Raw genomic sequence first — 19538 nt, forward strand, 5'->3', positions numbered from 1 at the left:
GGCTCGTTGTGTCCCCGCATCTTCCTCCTCCTCCTCCTCCTCCTCGGGAGCCGCTTTGGGAATGTCACCGCTCTGGCTCCGTGTGTGTGGCCTTCCTCCCCCTCCTCCTCCCGCTCTGCCTCTCTGTCCCCTCCTCTTCTTTTCCTCCTGCTCTTCCTCGGGGGTTTGGGAATGGAGCTGTCACTGGGCTGGGGCTGTGGGTGGCCTTCCTCCCCCTCCTCCTCCTCCTCCCCTTCCCTGGAGAGCTGCGGCTGCTGCTGGGAATTGGTTACGGAGCTGTCCCGCTCTTCCTCCTCCTCCTCTTCCTCGGGAGCTGCTCTGGGAATGTCCCAGCTCTGGCTCTGCGGGTGTGGCCTTCCTCCTCCTCTTCCTCCTCTTCTTCCTCCTCCTCTTTCTCCTCTTCTTCCTCCTCCTTTCCTCCTCTTCCTCCTCTTCCTCCTCTTCTTGCTCCTCCTTTCCTCCTCTTCTTCCTCTTCCTCCTCTTCCTCCTCTTCTTCCTCCTCCTCTTCCTCCTCCTTTCCTCCTTTTCCTCCTCCTTTCTTTCTCTTCCTTCTCCTCTTCCTCCTCCTTTCCTCCTCTTCCTCCTCTTCCTTGTCTTCATCTTCCCGCTCTTCCTCAGGGATTCCGTTCTGGAGCTGCCCCTGGCCTGGCCCCCTCTTCCTCCTCCTCTTTTTCCTCCTCTTCCTCCTCTTCCTCCTCTTCCTCTTCCTCCTGCTCCTCTTTTTCCTCCTCTTCCTCCCCTCCGTTCCCCTGCAGCCGGGGCAGGTTTGGGATTTCGGGATCAGCCCCCCCGCAGCCCCAGCCCGGAGCGTCCCTGGAGCATCCCTGGACCCCCCGAGCGCCTCCAGATCCGAATAAACTCCGGCTCGTTGCTCTCCCGATTCTCTCCCGTGTTCATTCGCTCCGGCCCCGCCGGAATTCCCGGATTCTCCCCTCTCTTTTCTGGGCAAATCCGGGCGCTCCAGTGGAATTCGGGAATTCCCCAATCCTGCCTTTCCCAGGGTTTTTGGGTTTTTTTGGCTTTTTTTTGGAAATTCCAGGTTTCGTTCGCTCCGGAGGGAAACTGAGGCACGAGGGGAGGGGAGGGGGGGCTCCGGCGTTCCGGGCACCGGCAATTCCCGCGCTTCCAGCGGGGCTTGGATGGATTTGGGGCGGATTGGGGAGGCCGGAATTCCGTCCTGGAGCATCCCCTGAGCGAGAGGTCAGAAGTCAAGTCGGGAGTAACCCCGGAGGATCCCCCGAGGTCGGAATTCCTGCCCCGAGTATCCCCCGAGCAGGAGTTTGGGGCCGGAATTCCAGCCTGGAGTATCCCCGGAGTATCCCTGGAGCATCCCCAGAGTATCCCTGGAGGATCCCTGGAGGATCCCCTGAGGTCGGAATTCCTGCCCGGAATATCCCCGGAGTATCCCCGGAGTGAGCGGCTCCCCCGGCCCCGTTCCCTGCTCCGCCCTCCCTCGGGGCTCTTCCCCCGTCCCAGTGGATTCGGGGCCTCTTTTGCCGCTTTTCCCACGGAAAGCTCCCGATCCCGGCAGTTCCGGGGCCGTTTCCTGCGATTTTGGGGCTCGGACTCGTCCCGGAATTCCCGGGACGGGGAGAGGCAGAATCCGGGATTTGTGCCGGGTTCCCAGGGGGCATTCCGGGCTGAGGGCTGGGACGTTCCCGAATCTGGGGCCGAAATATTCCCAAATCCTCAAAATTCCAGGTGTTTGGCACCCAAAATATCCCAAATCCTCCCGTTTAAGACCCAAACTCTTCCCGAATTCCCGTGGTTGAGGATCTGAATCTTCCCGAACGCGGGAATTCCGCCCCCGGTGCCACCTCTTCCCAGCCATTTCCGGGCGTTTTTGGGGGAAAACGGCTCCGGAATCCTCGGGACACGGAATTCCTTGGGGAAGCCGTTGGTGCTTCGGGTCGGATTTCAGGGAAATTCGGGATCACCGCTGGGTTTTCCCTCAGGATTTGCCGGCTCCGGGCCCATTCCCGGGACGCTGTCGCGTTTCTCTCCCTTTTTCCCGTTTCTTCCCCAAAATTCCCTCCCAGAGCCGGGATTCCGGTGCCCAGGATTATCCCGGTTTTTCTGCCCCTGCCCTGGGAATTCGCCCGGCTCCCGAATCCTGGGGTTTTCCCCACAGATCCGGGATGACGTCACGGCTTTTCCCAGCGGGGAGACCCCAAACCCAGGGAATTTCATCCCAAAGCCGCGGGGAAACTGAGAATGGTGGGAAGGGGCTGGGAATGGAGAATTCCAGACTGGGAATGGCAGGAATGGACTGGGATTGCTGGGATTGGCGCTTCCGGACTGGGAATGGAGAATTCCAGACTAGGAATGGAGAATTCTGGACTGGGAATGGAGAATTCCAGACTGGGAATGACTTTTCCCAAACTGGGAATGTTTTATCCCAAACTGGGAATGGCTTTTCCCAAACTGGGACTGGGAATTTCTTCTCCCTTTAATTCCAACCCGGGCCCGTTGGAAGCTCCGGGATCTGCTCGATCCTGGCTCCGTCCGTTGGCTTTGGGATCGTCAGTGACCAATAATCAGCGATCAATAACCAATGATCGATAATCAATAACCAGTGATTATCAGTGCTTCACTGGTTAATTGGAGCCAGGCCTCACTAGTGCCTGCGCATTTATCGGTATTGATGATTCATTGATTGATTGATTAGCTGCCGATCAGCCCCGTTCCATCCATTGATCCGCCCGGCCCCGAATCCCCTCATGGGAGCTGATCAATCAGTGATTGATTAACTCCTCGTTAATGACTCTGTTAGCGGCCATTGAAGGGCTCCCCTCAGTGTTTGATTGACGGCTGATAAACGTTCCATTGCTGATCCGGTGGGTGTTAATGAATCGATTGGGTATTGATTAACTGAGGTGTTTAATTGGTGACCGCGTTGATTGATCGGCTGTTCAGTGGCTCCGGCGGTGTTTGGTTGATGGCTGCCTTTGGTGTTTAATTAATCCTGTTATTAATTCATTCCGGGCTTTATTAGATAACGGATTAATCGGTGGGATATTAACGATTGATTATGTCAGGTATTGATTAACAGATTCATTCGGTGCAGTATTGATTGATGGAGCCGTTAATTATCAGATTGATTGACGGGTTCGGTATCGGCTTCATGGGTTAATTAAGGACTTGATCAATAACTGGTACTTCATTAACTGAATATCCGTTAATTAACCGTTTATAGGTTAATTAGCGGGGCCGTGGAGTGCTTGATTAATTGATTTATTGGTTATTAATTGATTCATCTGCTCCAATATGGGGTCAATGGCTGGCTCGCTGCTCATCAATGACCCAAAGGCCGTCAGGGATGGGCTGGAAGCCCCTGGGAAAAGCGGAATTTTGGGAGCCTTTGGATGCATTTCCATGGGAATTCCGGGAGCCAGAGCCTCACTTGGATTTCCTTGGAATTCCGGCCTCAGGTCCAGATTTAATCCCGCTTTTCCCAGCTGGAATTGTCGGGAATTCTCCGGGATCGACCTCGGGGCTGGGGCCGGAATTCCCAGATTTCCCGAAGTCGATTGCCAAGGAATTCCCGAGTTTTCCCTGGCCGGGGCCCTGGGATCTCCCGGGATTTGGGGTAGAACGGGGATCAGGGAGGGAAATCCGGGATTGGGGAATCTGTGGGGCGGACCCGGCTGAGGACGAGGTGAAGGAATCCCTGGGAAAAGCGGGAATTCCACCCTTGTTCCGGGCTGGAATGTTCGGAATCCACCCGGGGCCTCTTTTTTTAGGCTTCTCCCGAAAAAGCAAAAATCCCGGGAATTGTTTGTTCTGCCCAAATTTGGGGCTCTTGGCTCCGGACGGGGGGAGGGGAGGGGGGACTCGGGGAGGAATCAGATCCGGGCTGGATTCCTGGAGGAATCCGTTCCCTGCTGGATTTCGGGATCAGTCCTTCCCTTCCCTGCTGGGTTTTTGGGAATGTTTCCCTGGATAAGTTTGATGAGGAATCCGATCCCTGCGGGGTTCAGGGATAAATCCTCTCCCCGCTGGATTCATCCAGGATTTGGTTCCTTGCCGCCTTCCCGGGATCAATTCCTTCCCCAGCTCCCAATGGATTTATTGAGGAATCCCTTCCCCCCCGCCCTTTCCCCGGATCCTCCCATTATTCCCACTTTTCCCTCCGATTCCCTCCCAAAACCACGGGGGAGAGGAGGATTTGGGGCTCTATCCCGCTTTTCTCCGTGGATTCCCTCCCATCCCTGCCCGGAACCGGGGAAAAGAGGGAAGAGGGCCCCAAAGCCAGCCCGGATCCCATGGTTTTTCCGGGATTTTCCCTGGAAAAGTGACGCTGTCTCTCGTTGCAGTTGACATGGATGATGAAGACGGCCGGTGCCTGTTAGATGTCATCTGGTGAGTCCCGGAATTCCGGCCGGGAATGGCTTGGAAAAGCGGGAACGGCCCCAAAAAGGAAAGGGGGAAAGAGCCGAAAAAGCTGGGAATTGTTCTGGGAATGGCCCAAAAAGGGCGGGAAAGGCCCCAGAAAGGGGGGAATTGTCTGGGAAATGTTGGGAATTGTCCCCAAAACAGTGGGAAAGCTGCAAAGAAAGTGGGAATTGTTATGGAAAGGGTGGGAAAGGCCGCAAAAAAGACTGGAATGGTCCCAAAAAGGTGGGAATTGGCCTGGAAAGGTTGGGAAATGCCCCACAAAGGTGGGAAAAGTCTCGGGAAGAGTGGGAAATGTCCCAGAAAGGGCTGGAATAGCCCCAAACAGGGTGGGAAATGTCCTGGAAGGGACTGGAAATGTCCGGGAGTTTCTTGGGAAGGGCTGGAAGTGTCCCAGGAAGGTGGAAAACATCCCGGAAAATGCGGGAAATGCCGGAACAGCCCCAAAAGTGTGGGAGACCTTCCCCCCGGGGTGGCTTTGCTCCGTCCCGAGTCCGTCGTTCCGGGATTTCCCAGATTCTCCCGTTTTTCCCAGGACCCCCCCCCAAGCCTCTTTTCTGCCTCTTTTCCCAGCGATCCGCAGGCCCTGAACGATTTCTTACATGGATCCGAGAAGGTGAGCGACGCCTGCCCCCCCCCCAATCCCGCCTTTCCATAAAAATCCCCCTTCTCCATCGATCCCAACTCTCTCCATCCACAACCCCCACCCAGGCTGGGCTTTTTTTGGAATTTTTTCCCAGCAGCCACGCGGGAATTCGGGGCCATTTTGAACCAAACTCCCAGGGCCGCCCCTCACCACCACATCCTTCTTTTTTTTCCCATTTTTTTCCCCCTTTTTTTTTTCCTTTTTTTTCCCTTTTTTTTCCCTCATTTTTTCCCTTTTTCCCCCCATTTTCCCCCCTTTTTTTCCCCTTTTTTCCCCTTTTTTTCCCATTTTTTTTCCATTTTTTCCCTTTTTTATCACATTTTTTCCCCATTTTTTTCCTTTTCTTTTCCTTTTTATTCCATTTTTTCCCATTTTCCCCAATTTTTTCCTCGTTTTTTTCCCCATTTTTTCCCCCCTTTTTTTCCCATTTTCCCGATTTCTCCCCAATTTTTCCAATTCTTTTCCCATTTTTTTCTTGCCTTTTTCCCCATTTCTTCCCTGGTTTTTTTTCCCATTTTTTTCCCCATTTTTTTTCCCATTTTTTCCCATTTTTTTCCCCGTTTCTTCCCCATTTTTTTCCACATTTTTTCCCCGTCCTATCCTGAAAATCCCAGTAAATCCGATGTTTCTAATTCCAGATTGACAGTGATGATCTCCTGGACAACTCAGGAGATGCTGCCAGCGCCTTCTTTGAAGGTGCTGGGGTAGGTATTCCGCCTTTCCCTTCCTGAGTTTTCCCGGAATTGTGCCCTTTTCCCGGGAATTCAATCCCTTTCCCAGGACTGGACAAAGACGCAAAACCCTCCCGGGAATTCCCGGGAAATCACCCCCCCTCCCTCCCCCCCCCCCCCTTCCCGTTATCCCTTGGATTTCAGGGAAAAAGGAATTCCCTTTTCCAGACCCTCCGGGGTTTTTCCGGGTGGATTCGGCTCCGGGATGGAAAAACGGGCGGAAAAAGGGAGGAAGGAGGAGCCACGTTCCCGCGGGGAGTTGGGAAAATGGGGGAAAAGCCCTTAAAATTCCGTTCTGGAGGAGGAAAATCCCACTCCTCCCACTCCTCCCAGTTCCTCCCAGTTCCTCCCAGTTCCTCCCAGTTCCTCCGGAGCCCCCCGGGTGCGGGGGGGAATCCGGAATTGGAGCCCCCAGCTCCCGTTTTTCGCTCTTTTCCCGAGGCGCGGGATGCTCTGCATGGACGCCCGGCATGGAACTCCGCGTTCGGTTCCCTTCCCTTTTCCCTGCTTTGCCCTCTTTTCCCTCCTCTGCCGTTGGTTTCTCCTGTTTCCCGTTACAAATCCCGATTTTTTGGGTTTTTTCCCTGATTTTTTGTTTTCCTTTGAGTTTTATTTTTCCAACTTCCAAAACCTCCAATCCCAGAAATTCCCGAGCCGAGCTTCCCTTTCCCGCGGGTTCCCCGTTCCCGCCGGATCCGGCTCGGCCGCGTGTTGGGTTCTCCGTTACTTCCCTCTTTTGCCCTTTTTTCCCCGAAATCCTCTTTGTCCTTGCGAGCTTGGGATTTCGGGGCGGGAAAACCGTGGGACACACCCGGAATTCTGGGATTTCAGTGCTGGGAGGCCCGAAAACGTTGGGTTCCTTGGGATCTGTTGGATTCCATGGAGTTCCATGGGGTTCCATTGGGTCCTGTTGGATGCCATGGAGTTCCATGGGGTTCCTTGGGATCCATTGGATTCCTTGAATCCCATTGAGCTCCATTGGGTCCTCTCGGGTTCCGTGGAGCTCTTGGAGTCCCGTTGGGTTCCGTTGGGTTCCATTGGATCCCATTGATTTCCATTGAGCTCAGTTGAGCTCCGTTGGATCCCATTGGGCTCCATTGGGTTCCATTGAATCCCATTGGGTTCCGTTGAGCTCCGTTGGGTTCTACTGAATCCCGATGGATCCCGCTGGGCTCTGTTGAGCTCCGTTGGATCCCGTTGGGTTCCGTTGAGCTCCATTGGATCCCATTGAGTTCCGTTGAGCTCTGTTGGATCCCGTTGAGTTCCGTTGAGCTCTGTTGGATCCAGTTGAGTTCCGTTGAGCTCCGTTGGGTTCCACTGGGTTCCGTTGAGCTCTGTTGGGTTCCGTTGAGCTCCGTGAACCCCGCTGAGCTCCACCATCTCCCCCTGCCCCGCGCTGACTCCCCGTCCCGTTGCCGTTGCCGCAGCTCCACGGGCAGGAGGCCCCGGGGAACCCTCTGAGCGCCGAGCCGAGCCAGCCGCCGGCCAGCGTGGACCTGGACTTCCTGGAGGATGACATCCTGGGCTCGCCGGCCGGCGCCGGCGCGGGCGCCGAGCAGCCGTGCGACATCCTCCAGCAGAGCCTGCAGGAGGCCAACATCACCGAGCAGACGCTGGAGGCCGAGGCCGAGCTGGACCTGGGCTCCTTCCAGCTGCCGGCGCTGCAGCCGGTGGTGCAGGCGGCCGACGGGACCCCGCAGATCTTCTCGGGCGGCGCCGACCTGCTGGGGCTGCAGCCGCCGGCCGTGCTGGCGCCCCAGGCCCTGGTGCAGCCGCCCGTGGGCGCCGACGTGGTCAACAAGGCCATCAGCGTGCAGCCCTTCCTGCAGCAGGTGGGGCTGGGCAACGTCACCATCCAGCCGCTGCCCAACCTGCCCGGGCTGCCCAACGGCAGCCCCGGCGGCGCGCTGGGGCTGGGCCCCATCCAGGTGGTGGGCCAGCAAGTGATGGCCATCAACCAGCCCGCGGCGCAGCAGCTGCTGGCCAAGCCGGCGCCCGTGGCGGCCGTGGGCGGCTACATCGCCCAGCCCGAGGCGGCCGCAGCCCAGGGCGCCGGCCTGGTCATCCAGAAGAGCCTCCCGGCCGTGGCCACCACCACGCTGAACGGCAGCTCCGTGTTCGGCGGTGTCTCGGCGGCGTCGGCGCAGCCGCTCACCGTCACCTCGGGCCTGGGCGGCTCCCTGGTGCCGGCGCCCAACGTCATCATCCACCGCACGCCCACGCCCATCCAGCCCAAGCCCGCCGGCGTCCTGCAGCAGAAGCTCTACCAGATCACGCCCAAGCCCTTCGCGCCCGGCGGGGCCCTGGCGCTGCCCGGCGAGGCTCCGGCCAAGGCGCAGCAGAACTTGACCTTCATGGCCGGCAAGGCCGCGCCCAACGTGGTGCTCCAGGGCTTCCCGCCCAACGTCTTCAAGCCGCCGCCGCCGCAGCCGCCGGCGCTGGGCAAGTCCATGAGCGTGCACGTGCTCAACCAGGGCGGCTCCATCGTCATCCCGGCGCAGCCCTTCCAGGGCCAGAACCAGTTCCTGCTGCCCGGCCAGCTGGCCGGAGCCTCGGCCGTGCCGCTGCCGCAGCCGCTCTCGGCGCTGCCGGCCAACGTGGGCGGGCAGCTGCTGCCGGGCGCTGGCCAGACACACATCATCGCGGGCCAGGGCGCCGGCGCCCAGCTGCTGGCCAACCCCGCGCTGCCGGCGCAGCTGCTCAACCAGAACCTGGCAGGGCAGCTGAACCTGGGCCCGGTGCTGGCGTCGCCGGGCGCGGCGGGCACGGCGCACATCCTGTCGGCGCCCATCCAGCTGCAGCCGGGCCAGGTGGCTCCGCCGGCGCTGTTCCAGATGCCCGTGTCGCTGGCCGGGCCCCTGCCCAGCCCCGGCTCGGCCGCGGCGCCGGCGCCCACGGTGATCCAGGGCGTGACGCTGGCCAGCCCGGTGGCGATGCTCAACGCCGGCGATGGGCTCGGTGCCACCGTGGGCATCCAGGCGGGCGCCGCCGGCAGCCCCAACCCCGGCGCCGATCCCGGGGCCGGCGGAGCCGCGCAGCCCCCGGCGGCTCCGGCGCCGATCCCGGCCGGGAGCGCCCAGCCCAGCCCGGGAATGGCCGCGAGCCCCGAGAAAATCCTGCTGGGAGCGGCGGCGCCGGTGCTGGGCCAGGAGGCCGTGCCCATGTTCCTGCAGCAGGTGAGCCTTGGAATCCCGGGATTCGGGGATTCCCGCTTTTCCCCGGGCTGCGGCGGGGGCCGTGCCCGCTCCGGGGGTGCCGTGTCCGCGGGTTCTGGGGGGGTCCCGATGGATTTGAGGCGGTTTTGGGCCGTAAAATCCGGTTTGGGAGGTGGGGGCAGGGCGGTGCTGGGGTTTTCCAGGGGTTCCCGGTCGGCTTTTCCCGGGACGATCCCAAATCCACGTTCAGCTCTCGGTCTGTGAAGGGACGCGGCGGCTCCCGGTTTTCCTTCCCAGCAAAATCCCAGATTTTTGTGCCGGATCCATCCCGTGGAGCAGCGGGATTCCGGTGTGGATGGGAAAAAATGATCTGGGAGCGGCAAACCGGGATCCGGGGGCGGAAAACCGGGATCCTGGCTTGGAAAATGGGGGTCCAGCAGTGAAAAGCTGGGATCCGGCAGCAGAAAATCGGGATCCGGGAGTTGAAATCAGGGAGCGGATCCGTGCCACTCCGGGCGTCTCCCGGCCCTAAATCTCCCCCCGGATCCGCTTTTCCCGCTGGATCCGTCCCTCGGGAGCCAAACCTCCCCCGGAGCGGGGATGAGCCACGGGGCTCTCCCGGAATTCCCCACCCCAGCCCCAAATCCGGGCCTTTTCCCCCCAAATCCCACATTCCGGAGCCAGGGGCTGCGGGACCCCCCCCATTCCCATTCCCGTTCTCGTTTTCCGGCTGCTCCCGCTCGCTTGGCGCTCACTAACCGCGGACGCTGCTGCTCCCCCTCCGGCGCATCCCAAAATTCCCCGGATTCGCCCCAAATCCTCCGGGATCCTCCTCAGGGCACTGCCCTTCCCGGCCCCCCCCCTGGCCATTCCCAACTCTGGGAATTCGGGAACAGCCCCGGGTGGGGAGGGGAGGTTTGGGTCCATCCGATATCACCCCTGGAATGGGGTGGGGGAAACGGGAATGGGGATTTTTTGGGGAAGAAAAGCGGGAAATGGCTTTTCCCCTGATTTTTGGTGTCGCTCCAGCGCGAATTCTTTGGGAATGCACAGGGGGATCCTCCCGTGGTTTTCTCTCCTTCTGCCTCCCGGAATCCTTCAGGAGTTGGGATCTGGGGGCTCCCCGGGGGGGTTTAGGGGCCCGCGCTGGGATTCAGAGGGGTTCGGGATCCCTGGAGTTGGGTTTTCCTGGGATATTCCGCTCCTGAAGCCGCTCTGGGGATCCACAGGGGGAATTTCCCTTCCGTTTTCCCTCTTCCTGCCTCCCACAAATGCTTTAAGAAGCGGGATCGGGGCAGGATTGGGATCCAGGGGGTCCCGGGGCTGGGTCGGGGATCCTCAGGGCGGATTTTCCTGGGATCTTCGGAGCCAGAGCCGCTCCTGGAGCCGCGTGGGGAATCCCCAGGTGGAATTTCCCTCCAGTTTTCCCTTCTCCAGCCTCCCCAAGAGTCCCTAAAGAGCGGATTTGGGATAGAATCGGGATCCAAGAGGGATCCAGGACCCTCCTGGGGGTGTTTTTCCCGGGATATTCCGCTCCCGGAACTGCCTGGAACGTCCCCAGATGGATTTTCCTGCAGTTTCCCCTTCTCCTCCCTGCCCAGAACGCCCTGAAAAGTGGCTTTGGGCTGGAATGGGGCTGGGTTTGGGATTTGGGGTTTGGATTTGGGATTTGGGGGGTCCAGACCCTTCCCGAGGCCGTTTTTCCCGGGATGCCGCCGCCTCTCCCGCCGCCATTCCCGCACTAACCGAGCTCTTCCTCTCCTTCTCTGTTGCAGCCGAAGCTCCCGGGAACGTCCCCCGGGGACCCCCCGGCGCTCCCATCCCAAATCCCATCCCAAATCCCATCCCAGCTCCCATCCCAGCTCCCGGCCCGGCCCCCCTCGCAGCCGCAGCCGCTCTCCCGCCCCCCTTCCCGGCCGCATTCCCGGCCCCCGTCCCAGCCCCGGCCGCCCTCGGAGCCGCCGCCGCGCTCGGTGACGCCGCAGGGGCTCTTCGGGGTCCCGGCGCCCTTCCCGGAGCCCCCCGAGCATTCCCAGTCCCCGCATTCCCAATCCCAGCACTTCCCGCTGCCGCTCGCGGGGCTCAAGGCCGCGGGCCCGGCGCTGCACCTGCCCCCGGAGCATTCCCGGAGCTTCCCGCTGATCCCAGGCGCCTTCCAGCCCCATCCCGGCCCCGCGGCCCCGCAGAAGCCCGGCCCGGACAGGTTCCAGCAGGTAAATCCCGGCGGGAATAGCCGGGAAAGCCCAGGGGGAATCCTGGGGGAATCCCCGGGAAATCCCGGACGGGTTCCAGCAGGAAAATCCCGGCCCGGACAGGTAAATCCCGGCGGGAATTCCCGGGAAATCCCAGTGGGAATTCCTGGTGAATCCCGGGAAATCCTGGACAGGTTCCATCAGGGAAATCCCGGCGGGAATTCCCGGGAAATCCTGGGCCTTCACAGGTAAATCCCGGTGGGAATTCCCGGGAAATCCCGGACAGGCTCCAGGAATTTTTTGCACGTCCTGGCCCCGCAGCCCCCAGCCCGCTTCCGGCCGCCCCCGGGAATTTCGGGCGGTTCCGCTGGAATTCCCCGGTCCCTGAATCCCGAGCAGAGCCGGTGGGAAGGATCCCGTTCTCCAGGGAAAATTCCCTTTTGCAAATCCCGGCCCGCGCTCGGATCCCAACGGATTCAGGTGTTGGATCCAGCCAGATCTGGGATTTTCCAGGGATTCAGCTGCTGAATCCCACTGGATTTGGGATTTTGAGGGGGTTCAGGTGTTGGATCCCACTGGATTTGGGACTGGGGGGTTCCCAGGCTGGATCCTGAGGGAATTTGGGATTCTCCCACTCCAGGTGCCCCAGGGGCTGCTCCTGCAGCCGAAGCCGCCCCCGTCCAGCCCGGCCCCGTTCCCAGCTCCGGCCGCTTCCGTCCTGGTGCCGGCGGCTCCGGGAACGCCGGGCCCGGCCCTCGGAGCCAGCGCCGGCAGCGCCGCCGCCGCAGGTGGGTCCGGGGTCCCGATATCCCGACATCCTGATATCCCGGTATCCTGGCACCCCGACATCCCGGAATCCCAGCCCCCGGAATCCCAGCATCCCAGTGCCCCGGCGTCCCACCCCCGCTCTTGGGAATCCCCCAGGATCCACACCAGGACCCTCCTCACATTCCCAGTTTCCCGGTCCCATTCCCGGTTTCCCGGTCCCATTCCCAGTTTCCCGGTCCCATTCCCTGTTTCCCGGTGCTATTCCCGTCTCCCATTCCCGGTTTCCCGGTGCCATTCCCAGTTTCCCGGTGCCATTCCCGTCTCCCATTCCCGGTTTCCCAGTCCCATTCCTGGTTTCCCGGTGCCATTCCCGTCTCCCATTCCTGCAGGTGCCGCCGCCCCGGCCGAGGCCAAGCCCTTCTCCAGCGTTCCCACCCCCATTCCCGCCGGGAAAGGGGCCCCGGCTCCCGGGAAGTCGGGGGCTCCTCTCCCGCCCCAGCAGCCCGGCCAGGTGAGCGCCTTTTCCAGGGATTTTCCCCTTCTGTTCCTTGGGTTTCCCCCTTCTTTTCCCTGCGTCTGCCTTGATTCCCGAGGTTTTCCCCCTTTAATTCCCACTTCCCCCCCCTTAATTTCTCACTTTTCCACTTATTTTTCCAATTTTCCCCCTTCCTTTCCCAGTTTACCCACTTCATTTCCCATTTTCTCCCTTCGCTTCCAGGTTTTCCCACTTTATTTCCCAGTTTTTCCCAGTTTTCCTTGTCCATTCTGCTATTTTCCCGCTCCTTTTCCCAATTTTCTCAATTCCCTTGCTTTTAATTTCCCACTTTTTCTCCCGGGTTTTCCCCCTTTGGTTTCCCCCCCCTTTCCCAGCCATTGGAATTTCCCCGTGATTCCCAATTTTTCCCTGTTTTTCCACAGGTGAAGCCAGGCGGGATCAAGGGCCCCCCCCAGACCCCGGGGGGTGGGAAGGGCCCCCAGGCCCCGCCCACGGTGAGTCCCCAAATCCTGGGAATCCACCCCAAAATCCTGGGAATTCAGTCCCCAAATCCTGGGAATCCACCCCCAAAATCCCAGGAATCCACCCCAAAATCCTGGGAATCCACCCCCAAAATCCCAGAAGTCCTCCCAAATCTGGGAATTCCCCGAAATCCCAGGAATCCTTCCAAAATCCTGGGAATCCCTCCCAAATCCTGCGTATCCCTTCCCCCAAATCCTATGAACTCCCCAAATCCCCGGAATTGCCCCAAATCCCGGGAATGTCTCTGCAGCTGGAGGGGAAGCTGGCGCTGAAGAAGCCCCCGGCGCTGCAGCCCAGTAAGGAGGCCTGGTAAGGAACTGGGAATGCCGGGTATTCCGGCCGGGGTGGGGCTGTTCACGGGGAATTCTGTCCCTGCTTGTGCTGAAAACTGGGAATTGTGTCTGCTTCACTGCTGGGAATTGGGAATTTGTTGCCAGAAGCTGGGAATTCCGCCCGTTTCAGCGCTGGGAGTCGGGAATTCCGCCCACGTTGGTGCCGTAGATTGGGAATTCTGCCGGCGTCAGCGCCGGGAGTGCGTGGCTCCAGCTGACGCCGAGGGCTGGGACTTGGGGCCGCGTCAGCGGCAGGAACGGGGAATTGCGGGGCCGGGAACCGGGAGTTCCGTCCGCGCCTGTGCCGAAAGCCCGGAATTCCGCCCGCAGCCTCCTGGAGCAGCTGCACAAGCACCAGGGCGCGGTGCTGCACCCGGAATTCCGGACCCCCTTCCGCTCCGTGGGCGACGCCCTGCGCCGGCTGCTGCCCTACCACGTGTACCAGGGGATGCTCCCGGCCGAGCCGGAGTGCCGGAGGGGTCAGCCGGGACGGCGGGAACGGGAGGGCGGGAATGGGATAGTGGGAATGGGGGATACTGGGAATGGGGGATACTGGGAATGGGAGGGCAGGAACAGGGGATGGTGGGAACAGGGGATGGCGGGAATGGGAGTGTGGGAATGGGGGATAGTGGGAATGGGGGATAGTGGGAATGGGAGGGCAGGAACGGGGGATGGCGGGAATGGGAGTGTGGGAATGGGATAGTGGGAATGGGATAGTGGGAACAGGGAATAGCGGGAACGGGGAATAGCGGGAATGGGAGTGCTGGGAATGGGGGATACTGGGAATGGGAGTGCTGGGAATGGGGGATAGTGGGAATGGGAGTGCTGGGATAACGGGACAGGCTCAGGGTGACGTTTTTTTCCTTCCCTTCCTCATCTTCCACCTCCGGCTCCATCCACGCTGTGTCCGTGGATCCCTCTGTGCCTTCTCCGTCCTTCCCGTCCTGCTTTACCCTGTTCCCACTCCCGATCCCATTCCCAGTGGACGAGGAGTTCGAGGCGGTGTCGGAGCAGCTCCTGCGCCGCACGCGGGCGATGCTCAACAAGTACCGGCTGCTGCTGCTCGAGGAGTCGCGGGTGAGCCCCGAATCCCGGGATTCCCCCCAAATCCCTGGATTCCCCCCAGTCCCGGCGTGACCGCGGTGTCCGTGTGTCCGGCAGCGCGCGAGCCCCTCGGCCGAGATGGTGATGATCGACCGCATCTTCATCCAGGAGGAGAAGACGGCGCTGGCGCTCGACCGGCAGCTGGCCCGGGACAAGCCCGGTGGGAACGGCGGCCGGGATTCTCGGGGGGAGCGGGGCGGGATCCGGGGGGGGTGGGGAGGGGATCCCTGGGGTTTGGGAGCGGAATTCTTGGGGCTGAGTTCCCACAATTTGGGACTAAATTCCTGGGGTTTAGGGGGTTCTGACCAGGATTCCCAGGGTTTGGGACTGAATTCCCACAATTTGGGACCGAATTCCTTGGATTTAGGGGGGTCCTGGCCAGGATTCAGAAGCAAATTCCTGGGATTTGGGCTCAAACTCCTGGGGTTTGGAACCTGCCAAAGGTCAGCTAGGGGTCAATCAAAGGCTTATCAAGGGTCAATTAAGGTCAATTAAAAGCCAGTCAGGGCTCTCTCCAAGGTCCTGCTCCAGCCCCTGCATCTTTGGGATCCCGAGGGAAGAATCCCCTGGGAAAAGGGGCATTTTCAGCGGGAAAAGAGGGAACACCGTCCTGAATGTGCGAATGAGCTCTAATTAACGGCTCGTTTCCCTTGCAGACGAATACGTCTCCTCCTCCTCCTCCTCCTCCCGCTCCCATCCCCTCTCCTCCTCCTCCTCCTCTTCCTCCTCCTCGCTGCCCCTCCCCCAGCCCTCCCCCGCCCCTCCCGCGCCCGCGCCCGCCCCTCCCCCGCCGCCCCCGAAGCTGCTGATCAAGCACGGGGGCCGCTCCCCGTCCGTCACCTGGCTCGGGGAGCCGCGGGACCCCCCTCGGGAGCCGCCGCGGGACCCCCATTCCCGGGGGGACCCCCATTCCCGGGGGGAGCCGCCGCGGGACGAGGACGCGCTGCCGTCGCGGAGCCGCCCCCCGATGAAGACGTACGAGGCGCGGAGCCGCATCGGGCTCAAGCTGAAGATCAAGCAGGAGGCGGGGCTGAGCAAGGTGATCCACAACACGGCGCTGGATCCGCCGGGAATGCCGCCGGGAATGCCGCCGGGAGCGCCGCCGCCGCCGCCGCAGCAGCAGCTGAACGGCTCCCTGGAGAAGAAGCCGCCGCCCGGCGCCGCTCCGTGCCGGCTGCCGCTGCGCAAAACCTACCGGGAGCACCGGGAGAGCCCCGAGAGCCGCGAGCCGGCGCGCTCCGAGCGGCGCCCGGTGATCACGGCGCTGCGCAGGGAGCCGGGAGCCGCGCCCCGGCTCCGCGGGAAGGGCGCGCCCGAGGAGCCGTCGGACGGCGAGGACGAGGAGGACGAGGAAGGCGCCGGCGCCCGGGCGGAGCCGCCGGAGCTGGAGCCGCCCTGGGCCGCGCTGGGCCCGGCCGGGAAGCGGCGCAAGGCGGAGCCGCTGGAAGTGGACAACGCGTCCTTCTCCAGCGACAGCCCCCAGGACGATTCCCTGAGCGAGCACCTGCAGAGCGCCATCGACAGCATCCTGAACCTGCAGCAGCCGCGCAACCCCCCGGCGCCGCCCTTCCCGGCCGCGGCCCGGCGCTCCGAGCCCCTCCTGCCCCCCCCCAGCCACAACGGCGGCCTCGGCGCCGCCCGGACGTGCACGAGATGACGGGGGGGGACGGCGGGACCGGCACCGGGACCGGGAGTGCGCGAGCGGAGCTTCCCCGGGAGCGGGAGAGCGGCGGGAAGGGCGCGGGAGCTCGCCCGGGATGGGGGAGAGGAGCGGGAAAATTCGGGAGCGGAGCCCCCCGGGACTGGGGGAGGAGCGGGGTCGGAGCCTCCTGGGATGGAGGAGAGGATGGGGGAGAATTCGGGAATGCGGGAGCGGACCGGGATCGGAGCCTCCCGGCATGGAGGAGGAGAGGATCGGGAAATGCGGGAACGGCCCCGGGAGCGGAGACCCCGGCAGTGGGAGAGGAAAGTTCGGGAAGGACGCGGGAGCTCGCCCGGGATTGGGGAGAGGAGCGGGAAATTCGGGAATGCGGGAGCTCCCCCGGGATCGGAGCCTGCCGGGATCGGGAGAGGATCGGGAATGCGGGAGACTCTCCGGGATCCGGGAGAGCCCCGGGGGATCCCGGCGGGAACAGCCCCGGATCCGTCGGGATCGGGGTGGGAGCTGGGAACGGCCCGGGTCGGCTCCACCCGGGATCGGGATGGGAATGAGAAGCCCAAATCCATCGGGATCGGGCTGGGAGAGGGGGAAAAGCCCGGCCTGGCTCTGCCCGGGACCCGGCTGGGATTGGGGTGGGGACGGGAAGAGCTTGGGACGATCCCGAATCCCTCGGACGCCGCCGGACTGGGAGCAGGAGCCGTCGCTTCCCCCCTTCCTGCCCCGTTTTTCCCTCAAAATGGATTTTTTTGGGATCTAACCCAGGCCAAGGGCGGAATGCCCGCCCCAAATCGTCCCCCCGGAACCAAACTTCCATGGATAATTCTGGATTCATGGAGCGGCTTCTTCACCTCCCTCCCCCCCCTCCGCCTCCACCATCAATTCCACCCCAAAAATTCCCCAAAAAGCGGCAAAATCCCAAATTTATCCCGAATTTCCACCTTTTTTTTAAACTCATTCCAGAGATTTTTAAACCTGCCCCCCCTCAAGCCCCATCCCAGAAATTCCCCCAGAGGGGCAAAATTCCACATCTTCCCTCCCCCCTTTTTTTTTAACTAATTCCGGAGATTTTGGGGTCTTCCCAAAAAAAAAAGGCCAAAAAAAAGGGGCCAAATTCCAAACTTATCCCGGATTTCTACCTTTTTTGTTTGTTTGTTTGTTTGTTGAATTCTGGAGATTTTTGGACCCTCCCCAAACCCCGCCCTAAAAATTCCCAAACTTGGGGTGAAATTCCAAAATTTCAGCCTTTTTTTAAACCAGTTCTGGAGATTTTGGGGTGAAAAAAAAAAAAAAAAAAAAAGCAGGAAACCCCAATTCCTTTAAAAACTTGGGAGTTTTCCAGCGAGTTCCCCCTGGAGCGGCGGACCCGGCTGGGAACGGGGGGGCTCCGATCCCGCTTCCCCCCTCTCCCACCCCAAATCCTCCATTTCAGCTGCAAAAATCCCAATTTCCGATGGAAAAACGGGAATTTCTTGCTGCCGTCGCCTCGTTCTCCCCAAAATCCACGTTTTTTGGGGGGAAAACACTGCCTTGGGCCCCGCCCCGCTCCAACTTTTTCCCGTTTTCCCTCTTTTTCTGCCCATCCCTCCTTTTTTTCCCTTTCCCCCCTCTATTTGAAGGGGATATTCCCGATTCCCGCAGCCTCTGGATCCCGATCCCGACATTTGGGAGGCGGGAACGGGGAATTCCGGGCGGGACCCGCCTCAGATTTCCGGGGATTTTTCCAGATTTTCTTTGGAATTTTGGTCACTTTTTCCCTGGAAACCGCGCGGGATCTCCTCGGGGAGTGGGGAGGAGCCCCCGAATCCCGATAATTCCCCCCGAATCCCGATAATTCCCCCCGAATCCCGGTTTTCCGGCGCGGGAGGGATCGCGGAGCCGTTCCCGGCTGGAATTCCGGGCTGGGAATGCGCCAGAGGAGCCGCCCCGGGGCGGCCCCCGCAGCGCTCGGAGTCGTTTTTTCCATAAAAAGCACAAAACGGGAATTTTCCCGGGCTGGGAGCGCCCGGAATTGCAGCGGGGATCGGCCCCGGAGTGCTCCCAAAATCCCGGGAATTCTGGTTTATCCTGGATTTTCCTCCTTTTTTCCCCCTTTTATCCCGTTTATTTTTTTTATCCCGGTTTTATTTATCCCTTTCTATCCTATTTATTTCCCTTTATTCCATTTTCCCCTTTATCCCCTTTTCTTTATCCCATTTTTTTATTTATTTCCATTTCAATTTATCCCATTTTTAATTCTCCCTTTGGATCCCGTTTCTTTTTCCTTTTCCCACTTTTTCCTTTATCCCGTTTATATTTTTATCCATTTTTTATCCCGTTTTTATTGTTTATCCCGTTCCCATCCTTGTTTCCTTTCCCTTTATCCCACTTTTTTTCCGTTTATCCCTTCTTTTTTTTTTTTTTTAACCCTCTATCCCGGTTTTGGCCTCGTTCCCTCACACTTTTCCCATTCTCTGCCGGGTGGATCCATTGGAAAACCCCAAAATCGCCTTTTTTGGCTCCAGAATATTTTTTAGCCACAAAATCCCCCCCTTTGCCAAGAAATAAATCTTGGATTTCCCTCCAAAGTCTCCCTTTCCACCCCCAAATCCTCTTTTTTTTCATCCCAAAATCTCCTTTTTCCTCAAAAAAAAAAAAATCCCATTTTTCCCTCCAAAAATCTCCTTTTTCGTCCCAAAATCTTTTTTGGCCCCAAAATCCCATTTCCCTTCCCAAAATCCCCTTCCCCCCCCCCCCCCCCCCCCAACCGCTCCCTCCCCACCCCAATTTTCGGGATAATCCCCCCCCCCCTTTTCCCACCGGGAATTCCCTCCCGGGGTTTTGGGGGATTTTAACCCTTTCCCACCCTTTTCCCGGAATTCGGGGGGGATTCGCTGCCGGGGCGGGGTCGGATCCCAAATTTTGGAGAGGAGAATCCGGGGGAGCCCCGAATCCCGGGATGGGCTCCGGGGAGGATTCCCGGACGGAATTTTGTACTGTATTTATTGTCTATACCGAGTTTTTTAAGGAATTCCGGACATTTACTATTTCTGGTGTAAATTAAAATCACTTTTAATTAATCCATTCATTCATTAATGAATCCCGGCCGCGCTGATTCCCCCCGGAAAACCGCGGGAAGGGGAGAAATCCCCCCAAAAATATCGGAGCTGGGAATGGGGAGGGACCCTGGATTTGGGGTGGGGGGAAGCCCAGGTGGGGCTGGGGGCTGGGAATGGGATTTGGGATTGGGATCCAGGGGGGGTCAGGGGGCTCCGGGACCGGGATTTGGGATCGGGATCCAGGGGGGGTCAGGGGGCTCCGGGACCGGGATTTGGGATTGGGATCCAGGGGGGATCAGGGGGCTCCGGGATCGGGATTTGGGATCGGGATCCAGGGCGGGTCCAGGTGGGGCTCCGGGACCGGGATTTGGGATCGGGATCCAGGGGGGGTCAGGGGGCTCCGGGATTGGGATTTGGGATCGGGATCCGCCCCCCATTCCATGATCCCGTTCCCGGCTCCGTGGGAACCCGGGGGGGGCGGGGAGGGACGATCCCAAATTC

General features: G+C 60.3%; 1 protein-coding gene across 1 annotated transcript; it reads left to right on the forward strand.

The window, feature by feature from the left end:
• The first annotated feature begins 4322 nt into the window (after positions 1-4322).
• Positions 4323-16079, forward strand: BICRA (BRD4 interacting chromatin remodeling complex associated protein). Its single transcript, XM_068998341.1, has 12 exons — positions 4323-4363; positions 4970-5012; positions 5681-5746; positions 7201-8949; positions 11761-11908; positions 12278-12399; positions 12807-12878; positions 13157-13215; positions 13569-13717; positions 14221-14315; positions 14400-14502; positions 14999-16079. The coding sequence occupies exons 1-12, from the start codon at positions 4323-4325 to the stop codon at positions 15997-15999; spliced, it is 3648 nt and encodes a 1215-aa protein (XP_068854442.1). The 3' UTR covers positions 16000-16079.
• Positions 16080-19538: the final 3459 nt, after the last annotated feature.

Source organism: Aphelocoma coerulescens, chromosome 34, assembly GCF_041296385.1.
Source record: "Aphelocoma coerulescens isolate FSJ_1873_10779 chromosome 34, UR_Acoe_1.0, whole genome shotgun sequence".
In the NCBI taxonomy this organism is placed as follows: domain Eukaryota; kingdom Metazoa; phylum Chordata; class Aves; order Passeriformes; family Corvidae; genus Aphelocoma; species Aphelocoma coerulescens.

Bases quoted from the DNA above. Each gene is read 5' to 3' on its own strand.
- BICRA (XM_068998341.1), top strand. From the start codon at position 4,323: ATGGATGATGAAGACGGCCGGTGCCTGTTAGATGTCATCTG. The intron at 5,747-7,200 runs GTAGGTATTCCG...CCGTTGCCGCAG, and splicing joins CCTTCTTTGAAGGTGCTGGG to CTCCACGGGCAGGAGGCCCC. The intron at 8,950-11,760 runs GTGAGCCTTGGA...CTCCCACTCCAG, and splicing joins TGCCCATGTTCCTGCAGCAG to GTGCCCCAGGGGCTGCTCCT.